Here is a 26,410-nt window from a genome sequence, read left to right as displayed (position 1 = left end):
GGTGCGCGTGTTCACGTTCTCCGTGGGGCAACACAACTACGACGTCACGCCCCTGCAGTGGATGGCCTGCGCCAACAAAGGTACCTCGTCCGGCGTCCCCGCCCGGGGCCTGCCCGCCGTGCCCTGCTGTCCATCGGGTTGCTTGTCCATCTGTCCATCCCTGTGTCCAGCTTTCCAGCTGCCTGTTTACCCGCTGTCCAGCTTCCTGTGCGTGTGACTGTCCATCTCTCTATCCGGCCATGTGATTTGTCCATCTGACTGAGCATCTTTCTGTCCATCTGTCTGTCCGTTGTCCGTCCATCTCCTGGCTTATCTGCTCCTGTGTCTGTTTGCTGGTCAAGCTACCACTCTGTGCATGTGGGCCTGGCCCCTGAATGTCGCCACCATCATGGCATGAGGGATTTCAGCCTTAGGCTTCTCCCTTCACCCTGCCTCTGCGTCCTTACACCCCTCTACTTAGGGCCCCTTCCCTACCACGGCCCCGTTGACAGGGCAGGGGAAGCGGGAAGGGAGCACTCATGGGATAGGAGTTTGGGAGGAGTGACACCAGGAAGAGAGGAGGCCTAGACACAGCCCAGGGTACAGGAGCCCCTGTGCCATGGGTCCCAGGTACCACCTAGGCCCACCTCTGCCTCACCTTCCCTCACAGGTTACTATTTTGAGATTCCTTCCATTGGAGCCATCCGCATTAACACGCAGGTGAGACCCTAGGGGCCCCCCTCCTCCCAGCCCCTTGCTTCCTGGGCACAGTGTGAGCGACGGGCTGCTGTGGTTTGAGAGCGCCCCCTGGTGGTCTCCTGATGTACAGGGAGGCAGAACAGGGAAGGTGCAGTGGGCAGGTGGACTTGTGACCCCTGTCACCTTCTCCCCAGGAATATTTGGATGTATTGGGCAGGCCCATGGTGCTGGCGGGCAAGGAGGCCAAGCAGGTGCAATGGACCAACGTGTATGAGGATGCTCTGGTAAGGCCCCTGGGCCCCTACAGGTGTGCCCACAAGGTCAAGTTCCTTCAGGGTCCCTTACGGGAATAAACCAAAAAGGGGCCTGTGCCTGAGCCCATCCTCTGAACACTCAGGGTGGGGCATGGCTGGCCACAGGAGACTAACCTATCATCCTCCTCTCCCTTCAGGGGCTGGGGTTGGTGGTGACAGGGACCCTCCCTGTTTTCAACCTGACACAGGATGGCCCTGGGGAAAAAAAGGTAAGGTTCCCTACCAGGGAAGGGCTAGGCATGCGTGAGGGGGCTGGGCATAGCCCTAGCAGGCCTGGGATGGAGGAGGGACAGGCAGGCCTTCAGACTGGACAGAGGCTGTGAGCAGCTTGAGGCCTTGGGCGTGAGGTTTGGACAGCGGGGCTCCCCCGTGGAATTGAGCCCATTGCAGACCCCATGCCTCTGCTCCCAGAACCAGCTGATCCTGGGTGTGATGGGCATCGATGTGGCTCTGAATGACATCAAGAGGCTGACTCCAAACTACACGGTAAGTGTCCATCTGCCCATCCCTCCAGCTCTGCCTCCCACGTGGACACAAGCCAGGTTCAGCAGAGGAGACCTGTGAATTCAGGCAGTCAGGAAGGGCTTCTGGAGGAGGCGACCTTGGGCCTAGAGCTGGGGTCAGCAAACTTCCTGTGAAGGGCCACACTAAATGTTTTATGCTCTGCCAGCGTAAATATTCATACTCAGGTCTGCTGTCATACTGAGAATGGCCATAGACACAACAAATAAACGGGCACGGCTGTGTTCCAATACAATTCTGTTTGCGGATCCCGAAATTTGAATTTCACATAATTTTCATGTCACGATCTTTTTCAACCACTTAAAAGCATAGAGGCGCCTGGGTGGCACAGCGGTTAAGCGTCTGCCTTCGGCTCAGGGTGTGATCCCGGCGTTCCGGGATCGAGCCCCACATCAGGCTCCTCCACTATGAGCCTGCTTCTTCCTCTCCCACTCCCCCTGCTTGTGTTCCCTCTCTCGCTGGCTGTCTCTATCTCTGTCAAATAAAAAAATAAAATCTTAAAAAAAAAAAAAAAAGCATAAAAAGACCGGAGGGCCAGTTAAGCGTCTGACTCTTGGTTTCAGCTCAGAGTTCCACATAGGCTTAGCAAGGGAGTCCACTTGAAGAGTCTCTCCCTCTGCCCCTCCCCCCCCTTGCACACATGCACACATGCTCACTTGCTCTCAAATACATAAATAAATCTTTTTAAAAAAGAAAAATGTGAAAAACATTCTCAGCCATACAGTAACAGGGGACGGGCCAGGCATGCCCCATGGGCCATAGTTTGCTAACCCCTGGATGGTCAGGTAGACAGGAGGCATACCTGGGAGTTACAGGAAACTCTTTGAGCAAAGGACTGAAGGTGAAAACCAAGATCATAAACCAAGAAAGGGACAAGGTCAGTGTGGCTGGCCCAGGGCCTGTGGCTAAGACAGCTTCGGTCTCGGTTGTGAAAGGGGTTGGGGATGGGACATGTGTGACAGCTTGCCTAGGCGGGAGCCACATGAAGGCCCCATGTCACTGGCCTCCATGTGCAGTGAGAAAACAGCCTAGAAAGCTAAGGGGGTACCCTCCACCCTATGCACTCTCTGAGATGGGCACCAGGAGGAGGCAGTAGTGGGGAGGGGATAGAGAGGGGACGGCAGCCTTGAGGGGCCAGAGGAGGCAGAGCAGGATGGCTGACTGACAGCTCCAAGAGAACCCGGAGTCGTGGGGACAAAAGGCCAAACCGAATCATGGTCCCATGGAGCCCATCAGCCTCAACAAGTGACACCAGCGTGCTGGGCTTGACTTGAGAAATAGGTTCAAGGCCACGTGGCCTGTGGGGGCCCCTGGCCCAGGCAGACAAACGGCACCCCTCAGCAGTATGGAAAGCAGGCTGAGGAAGAGCTCGAGAGTCTGGGGAATCCCTCCCCGGCCCTCCAGGCTCTGAGCCCCCCATCTATGCCCCCAGCTTGGAGCCAACGGCTACGTGTTTGCCATTGACCTGAACGGCTACGTGTTGCTGCACCCCAACCTCAAGCCCCAGGTGAGCCAGGGGACAGCCAGGAGGAGGGTAAACCCTACAAGATGGGGACCCCTGACTTCCTGCCCTGCCTCCCACAGACCACCAACTTCCGGGAGCCTGTGACCCTGGACTTCCTGGATGCTGAGCTGGAGGACGAGAACAAGGAGGAGGTAAGGGAAAGGAGGGGAGTATGGAGGGCAGCACCCAGAGCCACCGAGAGTCGGGGCCCTACCCCTCACGTCTCTGGCCCTTCCAGATCCGTCGGAGCATGATTGATGGCAACAAGGGCCACAAGCAGATCAGAACACTGGTCAAGTCCCTGGACGAGGTGAGAAGATGGTAGAGGGGGCCAGAGTCAGGGTGGGCATCCTCCCGCACCCCATCCCACCCTGCCTACTGGCCCGAGTACTTGACCCAGCCCCTTCTCTCAGAGGTACGTAGACGAGGTGGTGCGGAACTACACCTGGGTGCCCATAAGGAGCACCAACTACAGGTGAGTGGGGCAGGGCTGGCTCGGCAGGGAGGGGCGGGGTCTGAGCCCTCTCCCCACCCAGTCTGTGGGTTCCCAGTGGCTGCAGCCGTGATCCTAGTGGGGCACCAGCAGCCAGGGCTGCTCGCTGTTCACCCTGGGACTCTCGGTCCCCCAAGGGCCTCTCACTGGCCCTTCAGGAACAAGGGCCATTTCCTGGGAGCACAGGACAGAGACAAGACAGTGCATCTGATGTCCCCCATGCCACACCACCCTCTCACGTCACCCCTGCCTGGATCGTATCCCTGGGTGTCTGCACCCAGGATGTCACCCTCGGCACATCCCCAGGCCGGCTCTCGGCAGGCGCAAGCCCTCGGAGGAGGTACCCTTGTGGGTCAGGCCCAGGCCGTGCAGGCTGTCTTCTTGTGCCCCCCAGAGCTGGTCTCATTCACACCCCAGTCCCAGCTTATGGCTGCTCCTCTCCTTGTTAGCGCCAGCCCTGCTTCTCACTGGCTCTCACATGGCCTAAGTCCCTGGGGGCCGAGGACCCCACTCCCCTGGCTGTGCACCCAACAGCCTAGCTCACTGACACTGCCCCGCCCCTTGTGAGTCTGCCAAGGCCTGACTGAGGAGGCGGCTGGGTACCTGGGGGGAGGGGCTGATGGGGGTGGGAAGCAGGGTGGGGACTTGCTTTGGGGCTGGGCATTCTGAGGCATGTAGGGAAGTTTGGGGGATGAATCTCCCACAGCTAACAGGGAAAGGTGGCCCTGGTGGGGCAGGAGAGGGGACGTCACAGCCTGGGCCACTCTACCCAGCTCGGAGGCCCTGGGGTGGGGGGCCAGATGCCCGTGTGGCCCACCTCTCCCCAGCAGTGACATGTGCTCCTCCCCTCCCCTCCTCCCTAGCCTAGGGCTTGTGCTCCCGCCCTACAGCACCTTCTACCTCCAAGCCAACCTCAGCGACCAGATCCTGCAGGTCAAGTGTAAGTGGCCCGGCCCCTGCCTGCGCCCTGCACCCTGCCTCTGCCCCGCACCCTGGCCGGCCCCAGGCAGCATAGCCAGCCTCTGGCGGCAAGGCAGCCCCTCCTGCCCAGTCTGCCCACCCCCCAGGCGCCCGCAGGCTGGGGCACCAGCCATCGGAAAGTCTGTGGAAATCTGCATGCCCGCCTTTTCTCAGATTTGGTTCCAGATCATTCTCATGATTTCCGTTGAGGTTTTTGGTTTTAGTTTCTCCTACTGCGTGTCTTCCCTCCTTAGCCTGCCTCCCCCGCACACCCCTGGGGGCTGCATTCTTGGAAGACACCCCTCCTCTCATCTCTCCTCTCCCCTGCACCCTGTAGCTCTTTTCCCCTGTGGTGCCACCCCCCCCAGGGTCTCTCTCTCCCCCTCCTCTGCCCGCCTCACTCATCCTCCCTCATTTTCCTCCTCCCTCAGCTGCCCTTCTCACCTTCCTCCACCACCACTGTCTTACTCCTTCTGCCCTTCCTTCTCACTCCCCCTTCTCTTCCCCTTCCTCCTCTCCCCTTCTCCCTCCCTCCTCCTCTCTCCTTCCCCTATATCCCCACCTTCTCTGTCTCCCCCCTTCCCTCTCCCTTCTGCTCCCTCCCTCTCTCCCCTACCCCAGCATCCCTACTTTCTCTCCCTCCCTCCCTCTGCTCCTTCCCCATCTTCATCCCCCCATCCCACCCTCCTGCCTCTTCTTCCTTCTCCCTCTCCCCCTCTCCCCCTCTCTGGACCTCTCTCCTTCCTTCCCTCCCTCTCCCACTCCTCTGCCTGTGGCTCATCCCCGCATGTCCTGCTCACCCCGGGCCTTCCCCAAGAGGCCTCCGGAGCCTGCGGCCCCGCCTGCCCACCGCCCGAGGTCACTGGGAGGGAGGCTGGGGCTCCGGCCCCACCGGGCGCCCCCCACCTGCCTGGCCGACTGGGGCTCATCTCCTTTGAGTTTTCTCGCTCTCTCTTTCTCTCTCATGTCGTTTTTTGCAAGAAGTTTCCTTTCGGTATGATGATGAGACACAATATTTTCATTCAAACAGCCATTGAATAAAATATTGTTTGTGCCCCTCCCCTTCCCCTCCCCCTTTTCGTTTGTTTTTGTGTTTGTGTTGTTTTTGTTTTCCTCGCTTTCTCTCTTGGTGGACTGTCCCAGTGCCAATCAGCAAACTGAAGGGCAAGTATATTCAGAACCAGTGCACCCTCCTCTCCCCACCCCACCCACCCTCACAACCCCTGCTTGCCCCCCTCCCTGCCCAGGACCAGCCAAACCCCTGCTCTCCAGGGCTCCCTCCCAGCATCCCCTTGGCTCCTCTAGTTCTTGCCTTTTCCCTCATCCCTAAACCCCTATGACAGCCAGCGGCCCTTCTCCTGGCCCTGCCTGCAGGGTGGTCTCCTGGTGTTCTGAGAGCTCAGGCCCCCTCATCCTCCTTGCTCCCTCTGGGCAGGTCCCTGCCCATCCCCACCTTCTCTGTCCCTCCAAGACAACTCAACAGTGGGGACAGGGCTGGGATGCCTCTCCACCACCTCCCACCCAACAGGGCAGGGGGCCTGATAGGCAGCGGCTAGACGCGAGTCCTCAGTGGTGCTTATGAGAAACTTATGGGAAAGGAAAGCCCCAGCCACCTGAGGCTTTCTCTGGGATAGTTCTCCCTCCTGTGATCTCTGGCAGTTGGTCCAGAAGTCGGTAGCCCTCCAAGGGGTGACAGAAGACTCTGGAAGCCCCCCACCCTGATTCCGGGACGGGCAAGATAGGGCATCAGCCACGCCACTGGGAGAGCAAGGCAGACCCAACCATCCTGGGCCTAGATGCTGTCACCCCTGTACCCCGCTACGCTCACAGCTTTGCTAAAGCCCACCGGCCCAGCCCAACTGTGGCGCCCACTGCCGCTGGGACAGGTGGTCAGGTATGGAGAAGTTGTTCCCCCTGGGAAATAAAAGCAGACTCAGGGATAGCGAGCCTAGCCAGGAATGAAAGGAAATGTGTCTGGACCCCAAGGGCCAGCAGAAGACCTTGGAGGGAATCAGCCTGGGAGTAAAGAAATAGGTTCTGGCACTTAGAGATAACCCAAGCCAGAGACTCTGGAGAAAGGTAGGCATGAACTCACAGACTCCGGTGGAGAATAAGGGGAGTGAGAGAGGGAAGCACGCGAGGGTCTCTGCCACTGATGCACAGAGACACCCCTCCCAGGGAGTGCCAGGGAAGATGGGCACGGAGAGCCATGGGGGGATGGCCTGGAAGCCAGGGCTCCCCAAGAAGCCCAAGTCCAGCCTAGTCCAGAAAAAGGGACAGAGCTGGCCCCAGTGGCCTGGGTGGGGGTGGGGGACAGGCCCTACTCCCACTGGCTTGAGTTGTCTTTTCTCCCCTTTCCACATCCCTCCTAGTGTCCCCAGAAATGCAGGGCTCTGGTAACAATGACAACTATAGCCTAGTCTCCCTACTTCCTTTTTCTTTCTCCTCCTTCCCCTCCCCCACACCCGTTCCCTGTCGGCTTGTGTCCAAACCCTGCCTCACAGTCCCATCAGAAAGCAACAGTCCAACCAGTGACTGCCCAGCCCCTCCAGGCACCCCAAGTCCACCTCCTGGAATCTTGCAGTGCATTGTGGGAGTATCTGGGAACACAGAAGACCCCTCTTCTGCAAAAATAAAGCCCTGTGGTGACAGAGAGGTCAGAACCTTGGTGAAGACAGGATTGGAAGGTGGCCTGCCCAGAGTGCAACAGGCCAAGGGGCAGGGGCACGCCCCCAAGATGCAGACCAGCCAGGTAGCTGATCCAGCCCAGCAGGGAGAAGCCACACAGAGACACCTGGACACATGCACGCTTATGCAAACACACATCCTCTCCCATGTACATATGTGCTCACTCTCAAACACGTGCCCAGGCCAACTGGTGGCTCCCTCAAGAGCACCCCACACCTCCGGAGGCCCAGCATTGCTCTTCAGCTGCTCTGAACCCAGACAGGTCTTAGAAGGGTGGAGGCCCGTTCTTCTTCCCGCCTCCTGCCCTCATGCCCCCAGCCCAAGAGGGCAGGTGTATCCATTCAAGCAGCCCTCCCGCCCCCTCCCACAGCATGGGAACATTTCCCAAGCACCTCGAGAGTCTCCCCTCAACTAGCCTCCCAGCCCGGGGAGGACCGCGGACCCCCCACAATGCACTGCAGCCCAGCCCCAGCTGCCCGCACTGTCTCTGGTTGGACTGTCTGTGCCCGCGAGAAATCGCCTCGGTTTGGCCATGTTGATGCCTGACACAGAACAAAAGCGAGACCTACCAAAATGCAAACAGCTGCAGCAAAGAAAGAGAGATAAAAATCCGCAGCCAAAAGCCAATTCCCTTCCTCAAAGTCTCTTTGGAGGCAAAGGAAGCTCAGCATGCGGTTTTTTCCATTACGGATGTGATAAGAGCGAGAGCGGCGCCTCCCCCAGACCATGCATATATATAGCAGTGTGTGTATATATATGTGTGTGTGTGTGTCCGTGTATATGTGCTATACAGCCGTATGGAAGCATATACAGCCACGCCACGGGACTCACTGCCGACAGAGGACCAGGCCTGGGCAACATATTGGCTATAACTGCCCTTCTCCTGCGATGCTCTAGTCTCCACCACAGGCCCTCCACCCCTCCCCGCCCGCCCCTTCTCTCTGCCCGCCCCTTCTCTCTGGCTCGAACTTGAACGTGGAAGTGGCGGGTTCCCTCTTGCTGGTGTCTCCCCCTCCCTCAAGCCACCCTCTTCCCTGTCCCTCCAGCCCCGTCAGCTCTGAGCCCCCTGGCCTCCTGCCTCCCCAGCCCCCGCCGGATAACCCCCCCGTTTCTGTTGCAGATTTTGAGTTCCTGCTCCCCAGCAGCTTTGAGTCTGAAGGACATGTTTTCATTGCTCCCAGGTAGCTTGCGTGTGGCCTTGCCGAGGTGTCCTCCCCAACCCCAACCGCCCCGGCCCCTGCCTCCTGCACTGCTGCCTGGCGCTGTGTGTGTGTGTGTGTGTGTGTGTGTGTGTGTGTGTGTCCTGTGCGGTGTCGCCCGCCCCACCCTGTGCATAGCCCCGTATGTGCGGCCCTGTGCATACCCGGGCCATGCAGCCGTGCCAGGCAGCAGTGGCCAGCCGCCCACAGCTCCAGCCCCCCCCCCCCCCCCCCCCCCCCCCGCCGCAGGCCTGGGGCCGGAGGGCTCCGGACTCTGCCGAGCCTCCCCACCCTCCCAGGCCACCCGGAAGGACCCTTTCTGCCCTGGGCATGCTGTCCTGTCCGCAGCACACTCCTCCCTGGGCAGCTGCTGCTCTGGTTTGTGGCACCCTCCTCCCGCCACCCTGCACCCCAGCCTTGTCCTGTGTCAGTCAGTCAGTGTTTGTGTGGGTCTGGGGATGAGCCAGCCAGAGCCCCTGTGGGCAGTGCTGAACTTAGGTGTGGTGGCTCACAGGGGACTGGGGGAGGGGAGGGAGTACGAGGGCTTTGAAGAGCTGCTCTGGCAAGTGAGGGGTCAGGCCCAGCGCCCTGGACCATCCCTGAAGTGCACACTCAGCGTGCACACACACATCCTTGGGTGCCCCCCCTCTGCCTGTTGGCCCACAGGTGAGGAGGCCAGCAGGCCCCCACATGGAGAAGGCCTCCCCCGCGACCTGGCTTTGGACAGGGCGGGTGGGTGCGGCTGACAGAGACCCATGGGCACTCTCAGGCACCACACGGGGGCTCTGGACACCCCTAACCTCCATGTGTGTGCACGTGTGTGCATGCACCCACACATTTCTCTTGACTCTCTGTAGATGTGTGTTTGTGTTTGTGAGTAATCGTGTACATTTGTAAGAGTCTGAATGCACTGTGGGGTGGGCTGGGGGCATGAGTGACAGTGGGAATGAGTGAAAAGGTCTCTGTGGCCCACATGACCCTGAGAGAGGGGACTGGGTTTTTGTCACTTCTGTATCCTTGGCTCGGGAGAGCTCAATAAGTATGTGTTGGGTGAGTGAGTGAAGTAATCCACAGCTGTAAATGTACATATGGGGGACTGGGGCGGGGGGCTGCAGGGGAGTTGTAGCTGAAGCACAACTGTACGGGTGTCACTCTGAATGTGTCAGCTGTGCCCCCCATCACAGAAGTACAGGCTGTGCATTGCACAAAGGCCATCGAGGCCAGAGAGCAGGTGGGGACTTGGAGACCCCGCCCCAGGTGCCCTCACCAAAACGGGGGCCCTGGCACAGCTAATTAGGCCTAGCTAATTCCCAAGGTTGCTGTATCCAGGCCAGTGGGGAGGTCTCCGGTGGCAGGGGTGTGAATGAGAGATTGGGTAGGAGAGAGCTCCGTCTACCAGGGTAGAGGGAATGCTCGCCGAGACTTTCTGGGGAAGAGAGCCCTAAGCCCAGAGCCAGCCGGGCGGGTGTGAGCTGGTCCCGGCGACCTCTGCGACCTCCTCCCATGTCCGCCCCTGCCCACTTCATGGCCCTTGCCTGCGCTGCCAGGCAGTTCTCTGCCAAGAAGCATCATCTCCCAGATCTTCCAGGCTGGCTCCAGCATCGAACCTCTGCTTCAGGCCTCCCGTGCCCCCAAAGCTCCCACACGCTCTGGACCTAGAGCCGGAGCCCAGCGAGGCCCTTGAGGAAGTGAGGGATTTCCCCCGTCCACACCTGGGGGAAGAGCATCCCGGGCAGAAGGAACCCCCAGTCTGAGGCCCCACGTGTTCCCACTGACTTCCTGATACCCTCTGTGGTGTGGCAGAAAAAACTGAGGCTCGGGGAGCTTAAGTGAGTTGTCCAGAGGTGCAAAGCCAGGAAGCGGCAGGCAGAGGTCCTACACTCAGGCTGTCGAAGCCAGTGCTGGGACTTCTTCACCCACCTTGTGCCCGCAGGAACACAACATCCAGGTGGGCAAGCTGGCCATGAGGCCTTTCCTGGGGCCTCCCAGGCGGGCCATCTGGGTCCAGCTACACAGCGGGCCTATAGCCAGGCGGGAGAATCTGCCAGGTTGGAGGAAGCGGACCATCCTTCTTGTGTCAGCTCTGCCCCTACTCAGACATGGCAGCCTGCCCGGCATGTAGTGACTGTAGCCTGTAGGAATACACCAGCCCCTGCTGAGGCCCGGGCTTCTCAGCCAATGGCCAGGCAGGCTGTGGGGAAGCCTCAACCCTACTGCTCTGTCCAGCCCCCCAAGCCCACTCTTCTTGCCCCTCCCCACCCCCAGAGAGTATTGCAAGGACCTGAATGCCTCAGACAACAACACCGAGTTCCTGAAAAACTTCATTGAGCTCATGGAGAAAGTGACTCCAGACTCCAAGCAGTGTGAGTGCCTGGTGGGGCAGCTGGGTCTGGGCAGTGCCCAGGCCACAGGGGTGCAGCCCAAAAGAACCCAGAGACTGGGCAGGTGTGATGCAGACCCAAGCCTGGGGCAGGGCCTGGGCCAGGCAGTGGGGAAGGCCCTTATTGGAGCCTTGGGTGTATGGGGGAGAGCGGGCAGAGAGCCACAGGGAGACGCCCCCTCCACCCCTGCCCTCCCGTTCCAGGCAACAACTTCCTTCTGCACAACCTCATTTTGGACACCGGCATCACACAGCAGCTGGTGGAGCGTGTGTGGCGGGACCAGGATCTCAACACGTAGGCACCACCCAGCCTGTGGGGGCAGGAGGCTGGGGTGGGTCCAGATGTCCTAGCCCTGCCCTGAAGAAGGCGGGCCTGTGACTCACCTCCCTGCTGCCCCCCAGGTACAGCCTTCTGGCCGTGTTTGCTGCCACCGACGGTGGCATCACTCGAGTATTCCCCAACAAGTAAGTGACCTACCCTGCCACGCAACACCCTGCCCCTGCCTGGGACCCTGCTTCTGTCCCACTGCCCATAGGCCTCCTTGCACCTGCTGAGACACTGTCCCCCACGCACCACCCTTTCCACCAACCTGTCTGTCTCGGATAACCAGAGCGGCTGAGGACTGGACGGAGAACCCGGAGCCCTTCAATGCCAGCTTCTACCGCCGTAGCCTGGACAACCACGGCTATGTCTTCAAACCCCCACACCAGGATGGTGAGTGTCCTCCCAGGTGCCCAGCGGCAGGTGGGAAGTTGAGGCTTCCCTGTCTGCTCAGCCAGCGCTAGGCTCTACTCTCTGAGGCCCCTCTCAAACGTGAGGCTAGCCGAGATGGGCCGATGAGAAGACAGAGCTAGGCTGTGCCAAACGCTACACTGGGCACTGGGTGCTTGGCTTGGGCTGCTGCATCACAGGCCCAGCACAGAGTGGTCAGTATGGCCACCAGCCCTACTCCTGACTGCCCCACCCCACCTCCAGCCCTGTTAAGGCCACTGGAGCTGGAGAATGACACGGTGGGCATCCTCGTCAGCACAGCTGTGGAGCTAAGCCTGGGCGGACGCACACTGAGGCCAGCAGGTGAATGCCCGGGGTGGAAGTGGGGAAAGAGACGACGGACAGGGTGCTTCCCAGGCAGGCGGGCATTGATGGCCCCTTGCAATCCTTTATAGTGGTAGGTGTTAAACTGGACCTAGAAGCCTGGGCTGAGAAGTTCAAGGTGCTAGCCAGCAACCGTACCCACCAGGACCAGCCTCAGAAGGTATCTGGGCAGGGATGGGGGCAGTAAGCCCAGCAGTACCCATTCTGGAGTCCCCCCCCCGCCCAGGAACCCCTACCGCTCACTCAGAGTGGTTCCTGTGCCTTATGGGGAAGCAGGGGCTGTTGCAGATGGCCTGGGGACCCAGCTGTATGAAGGGTGACGGGAGGGGGAGAACTGGCGGGCACCTTACGGTCCTTGCTCTCTGCCCAGCAGTGTGGCCCCAGCAGCCACTGTGAGATGGACTGCGAGGTTAATAATGAGGTACGTGTGCCCTGAACCCTAGCTTACCCCAATCCCAGACTTCTTAGTCCCAACTGCAAATCCTAGCCCATCCCTTGGCCTGGGGGATGGGGGTTGTCTCAACATCCCACCCTGACTTCACAGGTTTACCAGAACTGTGGGGGGAGTGGTGCCCCTTTGACCCAACCACCGGACTGCCAGGGTCTGGGGAGGAAGGTCTGGGCCTGAGCCCCTCTCCATCTTCCTCCTGCCTTCCCTACCTCTCAGGACCTGCTCTGTGTCCTCATTGACGATGGGGGATTCCTGGTGCTGTCAAACCAAAATCATCAGTGGGACCAGGTGAGGATCAGGAAGAGGGTGGAAGGAGGGGCCAGGGTTTGAGCCTTCCGGGGAGCGGCACTGCCAGCCCTGTGACTACCACTCCTTCCTGGCATCCCCAGGTGGGCAGGTTCTTCAGTGAGGTGGATGCCAACCTGATGCTGGCACTCTACAATAACTCCTTCTACACCCGCAAAGAGTCCTACGACTATCAGGCAGCCTGCGCCCCCCAGCCCCCGGGCAACCTGGGTGCTGCACCCCGGGGCGTCTTTGTGGTGAGCCCCAGTGATGCCTGGCCAGGAGATGGGGGGGGGACACCCAGGTCCAGGAACAGCTGTGGCAGTCCATGCCCCTCTCTCCACCGCAGCCCACCATTGCAGACTTCCTTAACCTGGCCTGGTGGACCTCGGCTGCAGCCTGGTGAGTCCCAGGGGAGAGGGGGCGGAGGGAGGGTGCTCCCTGGGCAGGGGGGCTCAAGAGAGGTGGTGGGGCAGGGCACTGGTCTCTGGTGACCACTCCCACTCAGTGACCCATGCCCTGCAGGTCCTTGTTCCAGCAGCTTCTCTACGGCCTCATCTATCATAGCTGGTTCCAGGCAGGTAGGTAGGGCTTTGGAAGCCCCTCCTCGAACCCCCCTCCCGAGTCTAAGCTCAGACCCACCCCCAAAGGGAGGGCGGGGCTGACGGCTGAGCGAGGCCGAGGCCCGAGACCTGGCGGGTGTGTATGGGTGGGGCTGAGGCGCTCTGGGCCCTCGCAGACCCCGCCGAGGCCGAGGGGAGTCCCGAGGCGCGCGAGAGCAGCTGCGTCATGAAACAGACCCAGTACTACTTCGGGTCGGTGAACGCCTCCTACAATGCCATCATCGACTGCGGAAACTGCTCCAGGTGCCCCCGGGGAGCGGGACCGGAGGGCCGGGCGGGGCCGGACGGGGCCTGCCGGCGGGGGGGGGGGGGGGGGGGGGGGAGGGCGCGGCCCGGGGCTGCCCCGGGGAGGGGCGGGGCGAGTCTGAACGCCCCGCCTTCCCGTGCTGCCTCCAGGCTGTTCCATGCGCAGAGACTGACCAACACCAACCTTCTCTTCGTGGTGGCCGAGAAGCCGCTGTGCAGCCAGTGTGAGGCCGGCCGGCTGCTGCAGAAGGAGACACACTGTATCCTGCCCCCGCCGTTCCCCGCCGCCCGCGCGCCCCCTCCTGCCCCGCGCGCCCCCTCCGTGCCCTGCCGCCTCCTTGACTCCCCACCCATGCCCAGCGGACGGCCCGGAGCAGTGTGAACTGGTGCAGAGACCGCGATACCGGAGAGGCCCGCACATCTGCTTTGACTACAACGCGACGGTGAGGAGGGGGCGGCGCGCTAGACTTCGCGCTCCTCTCCCCCCTCCCCGGGCCGCCCGGGCCGACCGCTCCTTGCCTCTTCCCGCAGGAAGATACCTCAGACTGTGGCCGCGGAGCGTCCTTCCCGCCGTCGCTGGGCGTCCTGGTCTCCCTGCAGCTGCTGCTCCTCCTGGGCTTGCCTCCCCGGCCGCAGCCCCAAGTCCACGCCCACGCCTCGCGCCGCGTCTGAGCGCCCCCCCATCCCTCCCCGGGCCTCCCCGCCTCTCCCCTGCTCCCCGCCCCACACACCCCGCCTTAGAGCCTGGCCTCCTCCCTCACTGAAGGACTTGAGCGGCCAGGCCCAAAAGTCTGAGCCTTGGGGGGGTCCCAGAGGAGGGTGCCGCAGGTCTTTGGCCCCCAGGTCACATCTCGCCGCTGAACTGTCAAAGTGACCCCAGACCCCTTATTCCCACTGGACTCCCCCACCCCTGAGGGCTGGGACAGGGAAGCCACAATACTGGTGCCAAACCAGGCCTCCACTGCCCACCCTGCCCCAAGGCTCCCTTTGTGCGGGAGACCTAGGCCCTGGACTCCTCTAACCTGGCCCTTATGTCCCACCCAGGACCAAATCTGGATTCCCTGGGAATAATGAAGTTGAGATGGGCAGTTTGAGGCCTGTGCATCCCAGCTTAAGTTCTAGCAGGAGAGAAGTCCTGAGGCAGCCCCACAATGGGCTCCTGCCCCTTTCAGGCCTACAGCCACCTCCCACCTTCCAGCCCTGCAGGTGACAGGCCAGTGACAGTGACACTGGCTCAGACACAACCCCATTCACACCTGGAGCCCTGAGGGCAGAAACTGGGCTCACATTAGACACACCAAGGAGGACACACACACAGACACACACACACACACACACACCCCGTGGGGTAGGGGTGGGGTGGGCGCTCACAAAGCCTTATACAGGGCAAGGGGTTGGTGGGAGGGCTGGCACGTGCCCACTTCATCTCCTGCTCACCGCCCGCCTCTACTCTGACCTGCAGCCCAGCTGGTCCTCTGTTTCTAAAGCTGAATGTCAAACAGTGCCAAATGCTGGGGCAGGGGGTGACAACCCCTCTGTCCCACCCCAGCCGCCAGTATCCCGGAAATGTCCCTCACCCCGCCAGGTGCTCATTGTAACCATTTCGCACTATTGTCAGGCCCTCAGCGGGACCACGTGCCACTGCCTGCACCTCTCGGCAGAGGAATCTTCACCAGACATTGCCCTTTGCCTTAGCCAGAGTGACATGATCACTCCTGGCTGGGCCATCCCACCCCCAATCTGGCCCTTATGCACTCAGGCCTGTGCCTATTCCCTGTTTCTACATACACACACACACACACACACACTCCCTGCCCCCAGTGGGGGGGCAAACTGCTCCTCCCTGCTGAACACACACTTGCACATGCATACACACATGTACACACTGTGCACACACAGAGGCTGGGCCCAGGCACATGTCTTCACACCATTCATTCTGATCATTTCGCCCAAAGGCATCCCAGCCTGGGGGCAAGTGGGGGACGGAGGGCAGGGGGACGTGGCCATGAGGCTCAGATGGACTGGGAGGAGGGGGGAGGGTGATGCATTAATTAATGGCTCCGTTAATTAATGTCATGTTGCTTGTTGCTTTCTCAGTGTGTGTGTCCGGTCCATGCCCGCTGCTGGTGCCAGGGTGGGCACCCATGCTGTACACCCAGCCTAGATGCCAGCCATGTCTTGCGGGGGCGTGTGTGTAACTGTAGTGTAGTCAGGTGCTCAATGGAGAATATAAAAATAAAAAAGAATCAAACATATATAGAAAATATATATTTTAAGTTTAAAAAACAGGAAAACAGACAAACAATCCCCATCAGGTAGTTGTCCAACCCCCAGCTGGGTCTGATCCTTCTCATCACCCACCTGACCTGGCTGCCCCCTCACCTCGGGCTCGGGGGATCTGTGGGGGACTGGGGGGCCATTTCCTTTTCTCTGCCCTTTTTTTTGGTTGTTGTTCTATTTTGTACAGACAAGTCAGAAACACAACAGTGACAAAAAAAGTCAAGAAACTTTGTAAAATATCGTGTGTGTGATTCCTTGTAAAATATTTTCAAATGGTTTATTACAGAAGATCAGTTATTAAATAATGTTCATATTTTCACTTCAAATGGTTCCCATCCACTGTGTCTGCCTCAGGGTGGGGATTCGGTAGCTTGAAGACAGGTGGCCATGACCTCAAAGTCCCACCTAGCACTCAGCTGGGAGTGAAGGCCATTGTAATCCTGGTACCCAGTGGGTATAGGGCATAATGTTTCCTGGGCTTCCGAAGTGCCAGATCCTTGACATCCTTTGTCTCATATAATCTCAAAAGCCTCTGAAAAAAGCTGTCCTTAAAGGCCAGGACGGTGGAAGAAAGAAGATAGATGATATTCGAGTATAGGCAGGAGCCTAGACATCCCGTCAGCCCGCCAGGGCCTAGTGGGCAAGTTATCCACTTGGAGCAATGAGTTAGTACCAGGCCCAAGTGCAGGACCCGGTGCTTGAGGGCCCCATCCTGCCGTCCAGAGGAGGCCAGGATCTGGCGCACCCCCAACCATGACCACAACTTCTTTCCAGCCCAGGGGAGCCTCAAGGCCCAGTGCTCTCCTTGACCGCCGCTGCTCACGCTGGAACCCAAGACTGAGTCCATTTCGGCGAATGCTCTCAGACCTCCCTCCACCTGCCCTCTGCCCTCGACCATTTTAATCCCAACTTTCTTAATAATCCTAGTCCATGTGACCCTTCACGCTCTTTTCAAGGAGAGAAACTAGTAACCAGCGCAGGGGTTTCCCAGTACAGCTGATGCTCACTCTTATGATGCACTCTGCACTCGCTGGGTGGGTAGCCAGCTGACAACCTTAGAGTTGGGTACCAGTCTCTCTCCATACTGCAGATAAACAGAGACTTAGGAGAAATCCTCTATCCACTGGTGAGCAGGGCAAGAAATCAGCAAACGTTTCAGAGACGCTGGAGGGCCTTGGATCCTAAATAAATGGAGAAGTGCATCCCAGGCCTTAGCAAAGACACCCTTCCTCATTCCCCTCCCTGGGCTGGCCACAGCAACCCCTGAGAGAGCTCCATGCCCTACAATAGCCCCCAGGTCCTGGGGCAGGGCTGCTAGATGAAATGTGGAACATCTATAGTCAAATCTGAGTTCAAATAAACAACAAATGTTTTTTAGTATGTTTCCAATACTGCTTGACACATAACCATACTAAAAAGACTGGGGACATGCTTACACTAAAAAATTATTCATTTATCTGAAATTCAAAATTTGACTGAACACCCTGTATTTGATTTGCTAAATTCGCAACTCTACCCTAGGTGGCATCCAATGAGAACCCAGACCCCACACAAAGAAAAGGGTGTCACGTCAACACCCTTTGTAACCTGGAAGGCTATGTGCACATCGGCAGTTGTGCTGAGATCAGTGGCTGAAAGGAAGGGATTCTGCACTTCATAAATGTGCCTTGTCATACAATTATTTTAATTATATGCACATGTTTAAAAAGTAACTCAATACACCAAAAAAATCAGTTTGCCCAGGACACAAACTGCGGGAAGCCACGGCTGCAGTAAAGTGGGGGCCCAGGGACACCCTGGCCCAAGTCTGTCTCCTTCTCGGGGCCAGAGATGAGAAATCTGTGGTGGGGAAGAGAGTCAGGAAAAGCAGCCCAGCCTTGCCCCTTTGGGGGCAGGAGACCTGAGTTCGAGTCGCAGCTCCACCACACGTGTAACAAGGTTAGACTGGGCAACACACTCACTGAGCACCTAGGGTGGACTGGCATTTTACACCGCAGTCCCCTTGAACCCTCACCGTAGTAGGCCCTGTCATCATCTCCATTTTACGGTCCAAGAAATTGAGGAACTTGGCCAGTGTCACAGAGCCGCCAAATGGCAGAGCAAGAATTCCAGTCTGGGTCAGGTCCCAGACACCCATACAATCTGGGTGAGGCACACACCCGACTGCGGAAGTTTCGGGAGTTCCCGAACACTGGAACGCACATCAAGACCACCCACATTCTTACCTGTCCACAAGGACACACTCAGATGTATTCCGAATTACATGCACGGAGTCACTGTTCCCAGGAAACTCGCGTGTCTGCAGTTGTGCTGCTGCGCGGGTACCCGCAGCTTTTCCGAGGTTAGCGAAGCCAGTTCACTCTTCCCCACCTCCTGACAACCAGCAGAAACGGTCCAGAGAACTACAACTCCCCAGCACACGTCCTCTTACCAACCGGAACGGCCGGGGCGCACAGCTTCCTGGAACTTGTAGTTTTACGCAGAACCCTGATTTCTGCTCGTCTCGGTCTTCGGCCGAGGACTCCGTGTCCCAGCATGCCGCGGAGCCGGAAGGGCATCCCGCCGCTGCCCGGGCGCGCAGGCGCAGCACCGCTGTTTGTCGGCGCCTAGGAAGGGAGGAGGTACGGTCGCAGCCAAGACCCAAGGCCGAGCCGGAGCTGACGAGACTTGATTGGGGCCCAGAACAAGGCTCCAATCCCGCGCAGACTGTCGGGCCCCCGAGTGGATGGAATAGGTCGAGCCCTGAGATCAACGCCAGCCCGGTCAGCTTGGCACGGGGACCACGGAGCAGACAGGCCGGCAGGCAGACGTGCCGAAGCCTCCCAGGGCCTCCCTTCAGGTCCCCGGCGAGGGGCCTAGGCCCCGGGCCCGCGACCAGGCCCAGCTCGGCCTTTTGGGACCGGAGCCGACGCGACCAGAAGTGGAGTCTTCACCGGGGCCATAGGCCAGTGACTAGGCCGGGCCCGGGCCTCCCGTCGGGGCCGGACTGGGACGAGGCCCCGGGGAGGCCCCTAACACACTAGACCCTTCCCTGAGGCCGACGCCCTTCGGGAAGATGCAGCGCGCCCTACCGGGCGCCCGCCAGCACTTGGGGGCCATTCTGGCCAGCGCCAGCGTGGTGGTAAAGACCCTGTGCGCGGCGGTACTATTCCTCTACCTGCTGTCCTTCGCTGTGGACACGGGCTGCCTGGCGGTCACCCCAGGCTACCTCTTTCCGCCCAATTTCTGGATCTGGACCCTGGCCACCCATGGGCTGATGGAACAGCACGTGTGGGATGTGGCCATCAGCCTGGCCACAGTGGTGGTGGCTGGACGTTTGCTGGAGCCCCTCTGGGGAGCCCTGGAGCTGCTCATCTTCTTCTCAGTGGTGAACGTTTCTGTGGGGCTGCTGGGGGCCTTCGCCTACCTCCTCACCTACATGGCTTCCTTCAACTTGGTCTACCTTTTCACTATCCGCATCCACGGAGCCCTGGGCTTCCTAGGTGGTGTCCTGGTGGCCCTCAAGCAAACCATGGGGGACTGCGTGGTCCTGCGTGTGCCCCAGGTGCGCGTCAGCGTGGTGCCCATGCTGCTGTTGGGGCTGCTGCTGCTGTTGCGGCTGGCCACGCTGCTCCAGAGCCCAGCGCTGGCCTCCTATGGCTTTGGGCTGCTCTCCAGCTGGGTGTATCTTCGCTTCTACCAGCGCCACAGCCGAGGCCGAGGGGACATGGCTGACCACTTTGCTTTTGCCACCTTCTTCCCTGAGATCCTGCAGCCCGTGGTGGGGCTGTTGGCGAACTTGGTGCACGGCCTCCTGGTGAAGGTAAAGATATGCCAGAAGACAGTGAAGCGCTATGATGTAGGCGCCCCATCTTCCATCACCATCAGCCTCCCAGGCACAGACCCTCAGGATGCGGAGCGGAGAAGGTACTGTGGAGTCTTCCAAAACCTTATTGAGCTAAGAGAGTTTTTATTGATCAAGTCCTGTTCTTCTGTTGTGCATGCTGTGTGGTGGCTGGCAGCCAAGGGTCAGGTGTCGGGGCAGACTCAGGAGATAAAAGCCAGTTTGTGGCCATGAGAAACTCAGCAATTAGGTGCTGGGCTCCAGTAGTGCTTTACAACATGAAGGAGTGTAATTTGTCTTTCTCACCACCCGGGCCGCTTAACAAGCCCTAAGAAGTGTCCAGTTTCCTTTGGTACTGTGTCAGGGGTTAATGGAGGGCCAGATACAAATAATCCTGGCCTCATCTCAGAATCTTGGAATCGTAGACACTGGTCCTGTGGGAGCCAGCAACAACCTGCTGGTCTTATTTCCCTAGTGAGGGAGGGACAGACAAGGAGCCTTCCTTCCGAGGCGGTCTCGGCCACCCCAATTTCAAAATGTTGAACCGTGCCCTCTTCCTGGGTCTTATTTCAGATGCTGTGCTTCTCTGCCACTTACTTATTGAGGGGGAACCTTGGGGTATTACTAGATTTACCACCCGTCCTCCCAGCCTGTATGCATCACCACACCCAGGGGACAGGCCATGTGACCCCCCCGGGGAGCCTGCTGACCACACAGGGAGTGGAGTCAACCTTCTTCATTAACTGTAAACCAAGTCACCTGCACCATCTGGAGCCCCAGCTGAATTATTCACTGAATGCACCTTGTTCAGGGCAGGGCAAATCTTTTTTAATCCAGTTCTCTTTCTCCCAGGTCTGTAGACTCACCAGAGTTGTCACAGCTCCATTTCCAACATTATCGTTGAAGGTTTTTTTGAGGCAGTTACTTTAGTAATGAAATCTGGAGCAGGCTGTTCCTACTTTCTGCGTTTGTCAAAGGCTTCTGCTTTTGCTCACCTGTGAGATGGATTCCTGGCAGGCAGCTTTATGAATTCATCTGAAAGGTTATCCCTGTGCTTACTCTCCACTGGGGCTGTGGCATTGAGCGTGGGACACACCCCTTTCTTGAAGGAGTTTCCAGCTGGGGAAGGGCCACAGATTACTATGGCCTAAGGTGGTGGGTGTTGAAAAGTACACAAAACATGCTGCAGGGCATGACTGTGGGCCCTGTGGTTTGTGTCTCTATGGCTGATGAATCCTAAAGACTGAGGTCTGTCTTCACTTTACCCAGTGAAGGAGGTGGGACCAAGAGGACCGGACGTGGTAGAAACTGAGCTGTCCTCAGAGCTCTGCAGGTGGGGCCAGAGCCTGGTGGTGACTTCTCCTTTAGTGAGAAATCTTGGATTTGTAGGGTTGGCTGGAGGTTCAAAACACCTCTGCTCAGGCCCAAGAAAATGGCAAGCTGGGGTAGGGATGGTTGTCAGGAGATAGGTTCTTGGCATAGCCTTGTGGTTGTTACTCCTCCAACCAATTTGGCATCTGGCAGCATGCCACTCCCAAACCCGAAGGGCTACTAGTAGTGGGGTGGCAGGGTTTCCTATCTTTGACCCTTGTGAGGAAGTGAGAAGCATGCCACTCTCTCTCTGTTTTAGCAGGCTTTAGACAGAATTGGCAAGGCAGGCCCCATGGGAGTCTGGGTAGCACAGGGAACTGTCCTATCCGTGCCAATCTGCCATGTGTCAGGCTGGAGCACGGGGTGGAACTGGGCTAGGGTTTTCTGTGCCCGTGTTCTTGTTGCCTTTCCTGTCATGTTCCCTGGCATGCTGGAGGTTTTGCTTCTCTGTTGGAACCTGGAAGGTTATTACAGGCTGTGCCCCATACTGGCAGCACAGACAGGTTGAGGCATCAGGGTTCCACAGTGACCGCTGTCGGAAGTATTAGCTGGCAGCTTGGGTGTTCCACCTCCTGGGTAGACTAGGGTCCCAAGTGCATGCGTATACCTTCCAGTCAACTTTCCCACCTCCCCCAGAGTGAGGTCGAGAAGGGTTTGTCCGGTGGAACCGGTAGGCTCTGGCCTGTGGCCTACACACAGAAGCTGCTCCTCCTCCTCTTGCTGCAAGGACTTGGTGTGTCCCTGCTCTAACACCGGTCCTGGGGCTGTGGGGGTTCTTCTGGGAAGAACATTAGAGTCAGGAGGGATGGGCTGACCCAGGTTGGCCCCGCTTCCGAGGCTGAAATCCAAGATACGTGCTTGAGTTCCAGCATTCCCCTCAGACCCTTGCCAGGAGACTCAAAACACACCTAACAAGGAGAGAGAGAGAAGTAATAACCCTCTCCTTGAATGTGATACCAGTGCCCACATCCAAGGGACTTACCCTTCCACTCGTCTTCCTTGGGGTACCAGCTCTGCCCGTGCTTAGGCACCACCCTCAGAATCATTCCTGAGGCTGGGCTGGTGGGCACTCTGGCAGACACCCTGCTGGCCTCCTCAGCCTGGAGGTGCCCGGACTATGAAGGAAAGGCTCTATGTAGCCTCTGGGCCCTCATTCTGATGGTAGAGTGGGCCCTATCCAGTCCCTAGAGAGCCCTGGGCCCTTCATGGTGAAGGGGAATACATAGGATTCTGAGAGAAGTCTGGGTGGTAGGGGGAGTCAGCTTCATGGGGGAAAAATATAGGGCATGAGCCAAGTCCAAACCCAAAGTGACTTGTATATCTCCTCTGGCTCCAGGCAATTGGCCCTGAAGGCCCTCAATGAGCGGCTGAAGAGAGTGGAGGACCAGTCCGTCTGGCCAAATATGGACGACGATGAAGAGGAGGCAGGGGCCAAGGTGGATAGCCCCCTACCCTCAGACAAGGCCCCCACGCTCCCGGGAAAGGGGGCTGCCCCAGAATCCAGCCTGATCACCTTCGAGGCAGCTCCCCCAAAGCTGTAACTCCAGACCACCTTGAGTGTAGCACCTCCTCTCCCAAGCTCCCCCTTGACACCTCTCAGCTACTCCAGGGCACTGACTGCTCTGAGGAGAGGGAAGAAGGCCCGCTGGGGGTTTCCACAGCCTTCTGCTATTTCTCGCCAACACTACCCGGGACTCTTGCTACCTGGTTCCGACTCCAGACAACCACTATGCTAGGCGTGGGGCCTCTGAACCATCAGCCAACCCAGGCCATCTGAGGTAAGACTGTACCTCAGCAGAGAGCCCCAGGCAAGTGGCTACAGGGACACTGGTGCCACCGCTCCTGGGCCAACCCTTATGCCTGATACTGGTTGCCAAGAGCCCTGAGCCAAGGCAAGGATTTGCCAAAAACGTTCTGGGGGTCCAGCCAGCGCAGGGCTGCAATTCCCTGCCCACCCTCAGAAAGACTATGTTCATGTGAAGATTTCTGATTCCCTCTGCTGTGGCTGTAGCTGCTTCTGGGCCAGAAGAGCCACAGCTCCTAAGTATTTTCTACAGGACCACTTGAGTGGGCAGCCAAGCCCAGCCTCGCAGTATCAATAAAGCAGTTCTTTGAGGTATGGCTCCTGGGCTCTGTCAGACTACCTTGTGCAGCCCCGTCATCATGTTCAAGTGCAAAGTTAGGGACTTTAGGTTCAAGGGCTTGGTCTCCATGGCAACTCCAGCTGAATAAGAAGCCTATTACTCCCACTCCCCTTTACCACCACATGCCCACTGTTAAAACAACCTTCCCAGAGCTATCATTTCAGATCCTTACTCATTTTCTCTCCCTCTGATTCCCAGTGAGGGAGGCCCACAGAGGATGTGATGGTTGAGGGCCCCTCTGTCATAAAGAGCTGTTCTTATTCATGGCTCCCCCCTGAAACAGAGTTCTCACTGCTTGATACCCACCCTGTCACTGTCCACATCTAACCACCACAGTCTGGAGATGCCAGCACAGTGGGCAGCTGGGGGACTGGAAGGACACAGAGCTGTACCATCCACAGCTACAGCTCTAGGGCCCTGGTGGCACAGGCAACTCAGCAGCCAGATCCTAGGAGCTTGTGTGCTGGGAGAGCTTCAGCCCCTCAGTGAGCTAACCAGGGACAAGTGAGCAGCCAGGGACAAGGGTCCCCATCTTGCCCAGCTGCCTGTTTTTTCATGCTGACAGCATTAGGGAGAACTGTTCCCCAACTCTAAGCTACTCCTCCCATCCAGTCTTTTCAGTCATTCTTTTTTATTTTGCTTTTTTCTCTCCTGTAATTTCTGGACATACCAGTACAAGTATGAGTTGAGTTGCTGGGGAAGTAGTCTCGCAACCCCAACTTCATCCAGACACATCATCCATAAGCTCCTCTGGGACGGTACAGAAGGAAAGGGGAAGCACTGCAGGATGAGGAGCAAGCAAACATGTCACACACAAGACTCGTACTCTAGACTGCCCCGGTGCCTGAGGTGTCCCCACGACTTAGTCAGCTGAGAGAGTCCAGGAGGTCCCAGCCCCAGCTGCTACACTGAGGGGCAAATCCAGGCTTCTAGGCTGGGAGGAGCTCACGGCTGGATCCTTTTGCGGTACAGGTAGGCGTTGCTCACCTGACTCATGATGACCAAGCTCGTAATGACAGGACACAGCACAGCCAGATACCAGACCCCACCAGTGACCGTGGCGGTGAACCAGAGTGAACACATGCCCAACAGGAGGCTGGCACTACCCAGAAGGTAGCCCACTAGCCCGGAAGTGGCATGGTATAGCTTGAGCTTCGCCAGGGGCCATCGGGGCAGCAGTTTGGGGTAGAGCAGCCCCACCCCACCCGAGCACTGCAACCCTGCCCACAGCACGGCAATCAGCCCTGCCCGCCCATGCCACGTGGCCAGGTGGGCTTTGCCAAGCTGTTCCTTGTGGAGGATGACAAGTCCTAGGCCCAGCAGTGCACACAGCAGGGCCAGCAGCTGCAGCACCCAGTGGCAGCGCGCTCGGCCCTTCCGGGAGAGGGAACGCAGCAGCGAACTCTCAGGAGAGAACACCAACAGTGCCTCGGTCATCAGGAAAGAGAACTGGGGAGACAGGGATGGGAAACAAAGTCAGGGTGCTGCCCAGCAGAAGGAAAGAGAGATTTAGATAACTTTCTAAACTGCCAGTCACTCTGGGCAGGGTCCCCCATCTTCATTCTCTCCCCAAAGACAAAGAGTATCCGTTTGGTGGGGCAAGAGTGAGGAACTCCATCAGTGACAGAACATCTGCCCTGAGTCAGTGGCAAGAAGTCGGTACCTCTCCACATGCCTTCCTAGGTGATATTTTGAAACGTCATCTCTGCTGTATTATCCAGCAAACACAAGGTTTGAGATGTGGCAGTTATAAATGATTCACAGGCTTTGTTTCCCTGACACGGGGCTGGATACAATTTCCTGGCAAGAGCTGGCCACATGGGTGTACTGTTTCAGGGAAAGTTTGATGAAATTAAAAGGGGACACAGATACACCCAAATGCATTTTCTAAGCTTCCTGCCTGGAGGTGGGTGAAGTCTCATTTTGTGCTTAGACCAGTATGCCCTGGGTTTTGAACACTATGGTTCAAGTCTGGGGTATATACCACGGGCAGGAGTTGCAGCATGCAACTTCTCCAATCTCACATTCCATCCCTCCAAAGAGATACTAAGTATCCATAAAGATTCAGAGGCTGTCAGGAGTACCACCAGTACCTGGGCTCCCTCCCACCCCAAGAGCTGACCAGGCCCACTACTTACAGCCAGAGACATAAGCGTGGGGTGCCAGGAGAACAGACCTGGAATGAAAAGGAGGTTTTGTGAGGCTGAGGCAAGAAGAACCCAGCCACATCAATCCCCACGGGGTGAGGAAAATGGGCAGCCCATCCCCCAAGGAAGCACTGCCAAAATGCTAGCCCCCTCTTACTGCAACAAGCTCACTCCCTACCTATCCTTGTTTCCTGGTCCCTCCCTGGAGCAGAGGCCATGCTTTGCCACTCCGGCAGTCCTCCCTCCTTCGCCTAGCACTTCACAAAAGGCAGCCAAGTGGAGCACCAAGACAAGGAAAGAGAAGCCAGGTACTCTGGCCAAATTAGTAGAAACCCCACACTCACCTCCTCCCCACTTATCCCTCCGCATAGGATGTCCCCCAGTCAGCCAAGCCTTTCCTAGGAGTCGGGCCCAAGGCTTCCTATTGCTCCTGCTCCCCAGGAGAAGGGGCACTTTCCTTCCCAGAAGTCAACTATGAATTCCACTTACTGGAGCCAGGTCTGGCAAGCACAGCCACAAAGATGGTAAAACCCAGGGCCACAAGGTGAGCAGCAGCCCCAGAGGCAGTGCGCAGAGCTCTGTAGATGTGCGACTCGGTCTCCACAGAAAGGGCCATGGTCAACCAGGCCAATGGTTGTAGCCTGAAAGCATAGTAGAATGAGCAAGGGTTTCAGGTTCCTGCTGTCCACTCCTCTCACTGGAGCAAAAGTTGCAGGGCAAGAATGCCACTCTCTTCCAAGAAGTTAAGGTAGGAAGGGGCAACCAACCAACACAGGCACCAGGAATAGAAGAGGACAGGTGACCTGTCGGCGTGTACCCGCATCCGAACTGCCACTGATCACTGGCCCACCTTCCAGGTAGGATGCGCAAGGCCGTGTAATAGACTACAAATCCCAGCGTGCATCACGCCGTCGCCGCGCGGGAGTGCCAGCTAGAAGGGCGTAAAGCGCCACGGGAATTGTAGTTCCCATCTGCGTACCAAATTACAGCCTGAATCCCTTAGCGCACAGTCTCCCCACGTGCCGCTGGCATGCTGCCTCTACACGCTAGGGACTCGCCTGCCTCACCCGCAGCGCTGAACCGATGCGGTGGTTTCTTCCCGAGAAAGTGGGATACTCGGGGCTCTGCCGCGCGGTGCAGCTCCGTCGCGGAGCCGCTTCACTTCCGGGTGCGACGCCTACCCAGCCGGGACTTCCTGAGCCAAGC

General features: G+C 58.2%; 3 protein-coding genes and 1 long non-coding RNA gene across 6 annotated transcripts in view; 2 read left to right on the top strand and 2 right to left on the bottom strand.

The window, feature by feature from the left end:
• Positions 1-16,045, top strand: part of CACNA2D2 (calcium voltage-gated channel auxiliary subunit alpha2delta 2) — a 141,699-nt gene extending 125,654 nt beyond the window's left edge. Inside the window, exons 13-38 of one of the 2 annotated variants that reach the window (XM_026500923.3) lie at positions 2-80; positions 650-699; positions 873-962; positions 1,130-1,201; positions 1,404-1,478; positions 2,947-3,021; positions 3,099-3,170; positions 3,257-3,328; positions 3,432-3,493; positions 4,375-4,451; positions 8,280-8,340; positions 10,624-10,721; positions 10,943-11,033; positions 11,141-11,203; positions 11,350-11,453; positions 11,715-11,813; positions 11,906-11,994; positions 12,208-12,255; positions 12,502-12,573; positions 12,675-12,827; positions 12,920-12,972; positions 13,096-13,151; positions 13,310-13,436; positions 13,590-13,699; positions 13,800-13,882; positions 13,971-16,045. In XM_026500923.3, the coding sequence (XP_026356708.2) occupies positions 2-80; positions 650-699; positions 873-962; positions 1,130-1,201; positions 1,404-1,478; positions 2,947-3,021; positions 3,099-3,170; positions 3,257-3,328; positions 3,432-3,493; positions 4,375-4,451; positions 8,280-8,340; positions 10,624-10,721; positions 10,943-11,033; positions 11,141-11,203; positions 11,350-11,453; positions 11,715-11,813; positions 11,906-11,994; positions 12,208-12,255; positions 12,502-12,573; positions 12,675-12,827; positions 12,920-12,972; positions 13,096-13,151; positions 13,310-13,436; positions 13,590-13,699; positions 13,800-13,882; positions 13,971-14,111 (2,172 nt within the window). In that variant the 3' untranslated portion in view covers positions 14,112-16,045. Of the gene's footprint in view, position 1; positions 81-649; positions 700-872; positions 963-1,129; positions 1,202-1,403; positions 1,479-2,946; positions 3,022-3,098; positions 3,171-3,256; positions 3,329-3,431; positions 3,494-4,374; positions 4,452-8,279; positions 8,341-10,623; positions 10,722-10,942; positions 11,034-11,140; positions 11,204-11,349; positions 11,454-11,714; positions 11,814-11,905; positions 11,995-12,204; positions 12,256-12,501; positions 12,574-12,674; positions 12,828-12,919; positions 12,973-13,095; positions 13,152-13,309; positions 13,437-13,589; positions 13,700-13,799; positions 13,883-13,970 lie in introns of both variants that reach the window. The other variant, XM_057311735.1, reaches the window with a different exon arrangement.
• Positions 15,961-18,326, bottom strand: LOC130543617 (uncharacterized). Its single transcript, XR_008959094.1, has 2 exons — positions 17,945-18,326; positions 15,961-16,266 (listed from the first exon to the last, which is right to left on the bottom strand). It is a non-coding gene; the product is annotated as an uncharacterized LOC130543617 (long non-coding RNA).
• Positions 18,327-18,718: 392 nt separating this feature from the next.
• Positions 18,719-23,032, top strand: TMEM115 (transmembrane protein 115). Its single transcript, XM_026500919.4, has 2 exons — positions 18,719-19,625; positions 22,250-23,032. The coding sequence occupies exons 1-2, from the start codon at positions 18,775-18,777 to the stop codon at positions 22,452-22,454; spliced, it is 1,056 nt and encodes a 351-aa protein (XP_026356704.1). The 5' UTR covers positions 18,719-18,774; the 3' UTR covers positions 22,455-23,032.
• A 639-nt stretch (positions 23,033-23,671) lies between these two features.
• Positions 23,672-26,400, bottom strand: LOC113256915 (transmembrane reductase CYB561D2). Of its 2 annotated transcripts, none has more exons than XM_057311738.1 (4): positions 26,263-26,400; positions 25,694-25,845; positions 25,196-25,233; positions 23,672-24,506 (listed from the first exon to the last, which is right to left on the bottom strand). In XM_057311738.1, exons 2-4 carry the CDS (start codon positions 25,818-25,820, stop codon positions 24,003-24,005), a joined length of 669 nt encoding a protein of 222 aa, XP_057167721.1. In that variant the 5' UTR covers positions 25,821-25,845; positions 26,263-26,400; the 3' UTR covers positions 23,672-24,002. The 2 variants fall into 2 exon arrangements, with proteins under 2 accessions (XP_057167721.1, XP_026356705.1); XM_026500920.4 differs by having other exon boundaries at positions 26,272-26,399.
• Between the last annotated feature and the right edge of the window lie 10 nt (positions 26,401-26,410).

The sequence above is a fragment of the Ursus arctos genome, unplaced genomic scaffold, assembly GCF_023065955.2.
Source record: "Ursus arctos isolate Adak ecotype North America unplaced genomic scaffold, UrsArc2.0 scaffold_14, whole genome shotgun sequence".
Classification (NCBI taxonomy): domain Eukaryota; kingdom Metazoa; phylum Chordata; class Mammalia; order Carnivora; family Ursidae; genus Ursus; species Ursus arctos.
The sequence above is the reverse complement of the archived record's forward strand: the minus strand, read 5'-3'. Positions and strand labels throughout refer to the sequence as shown.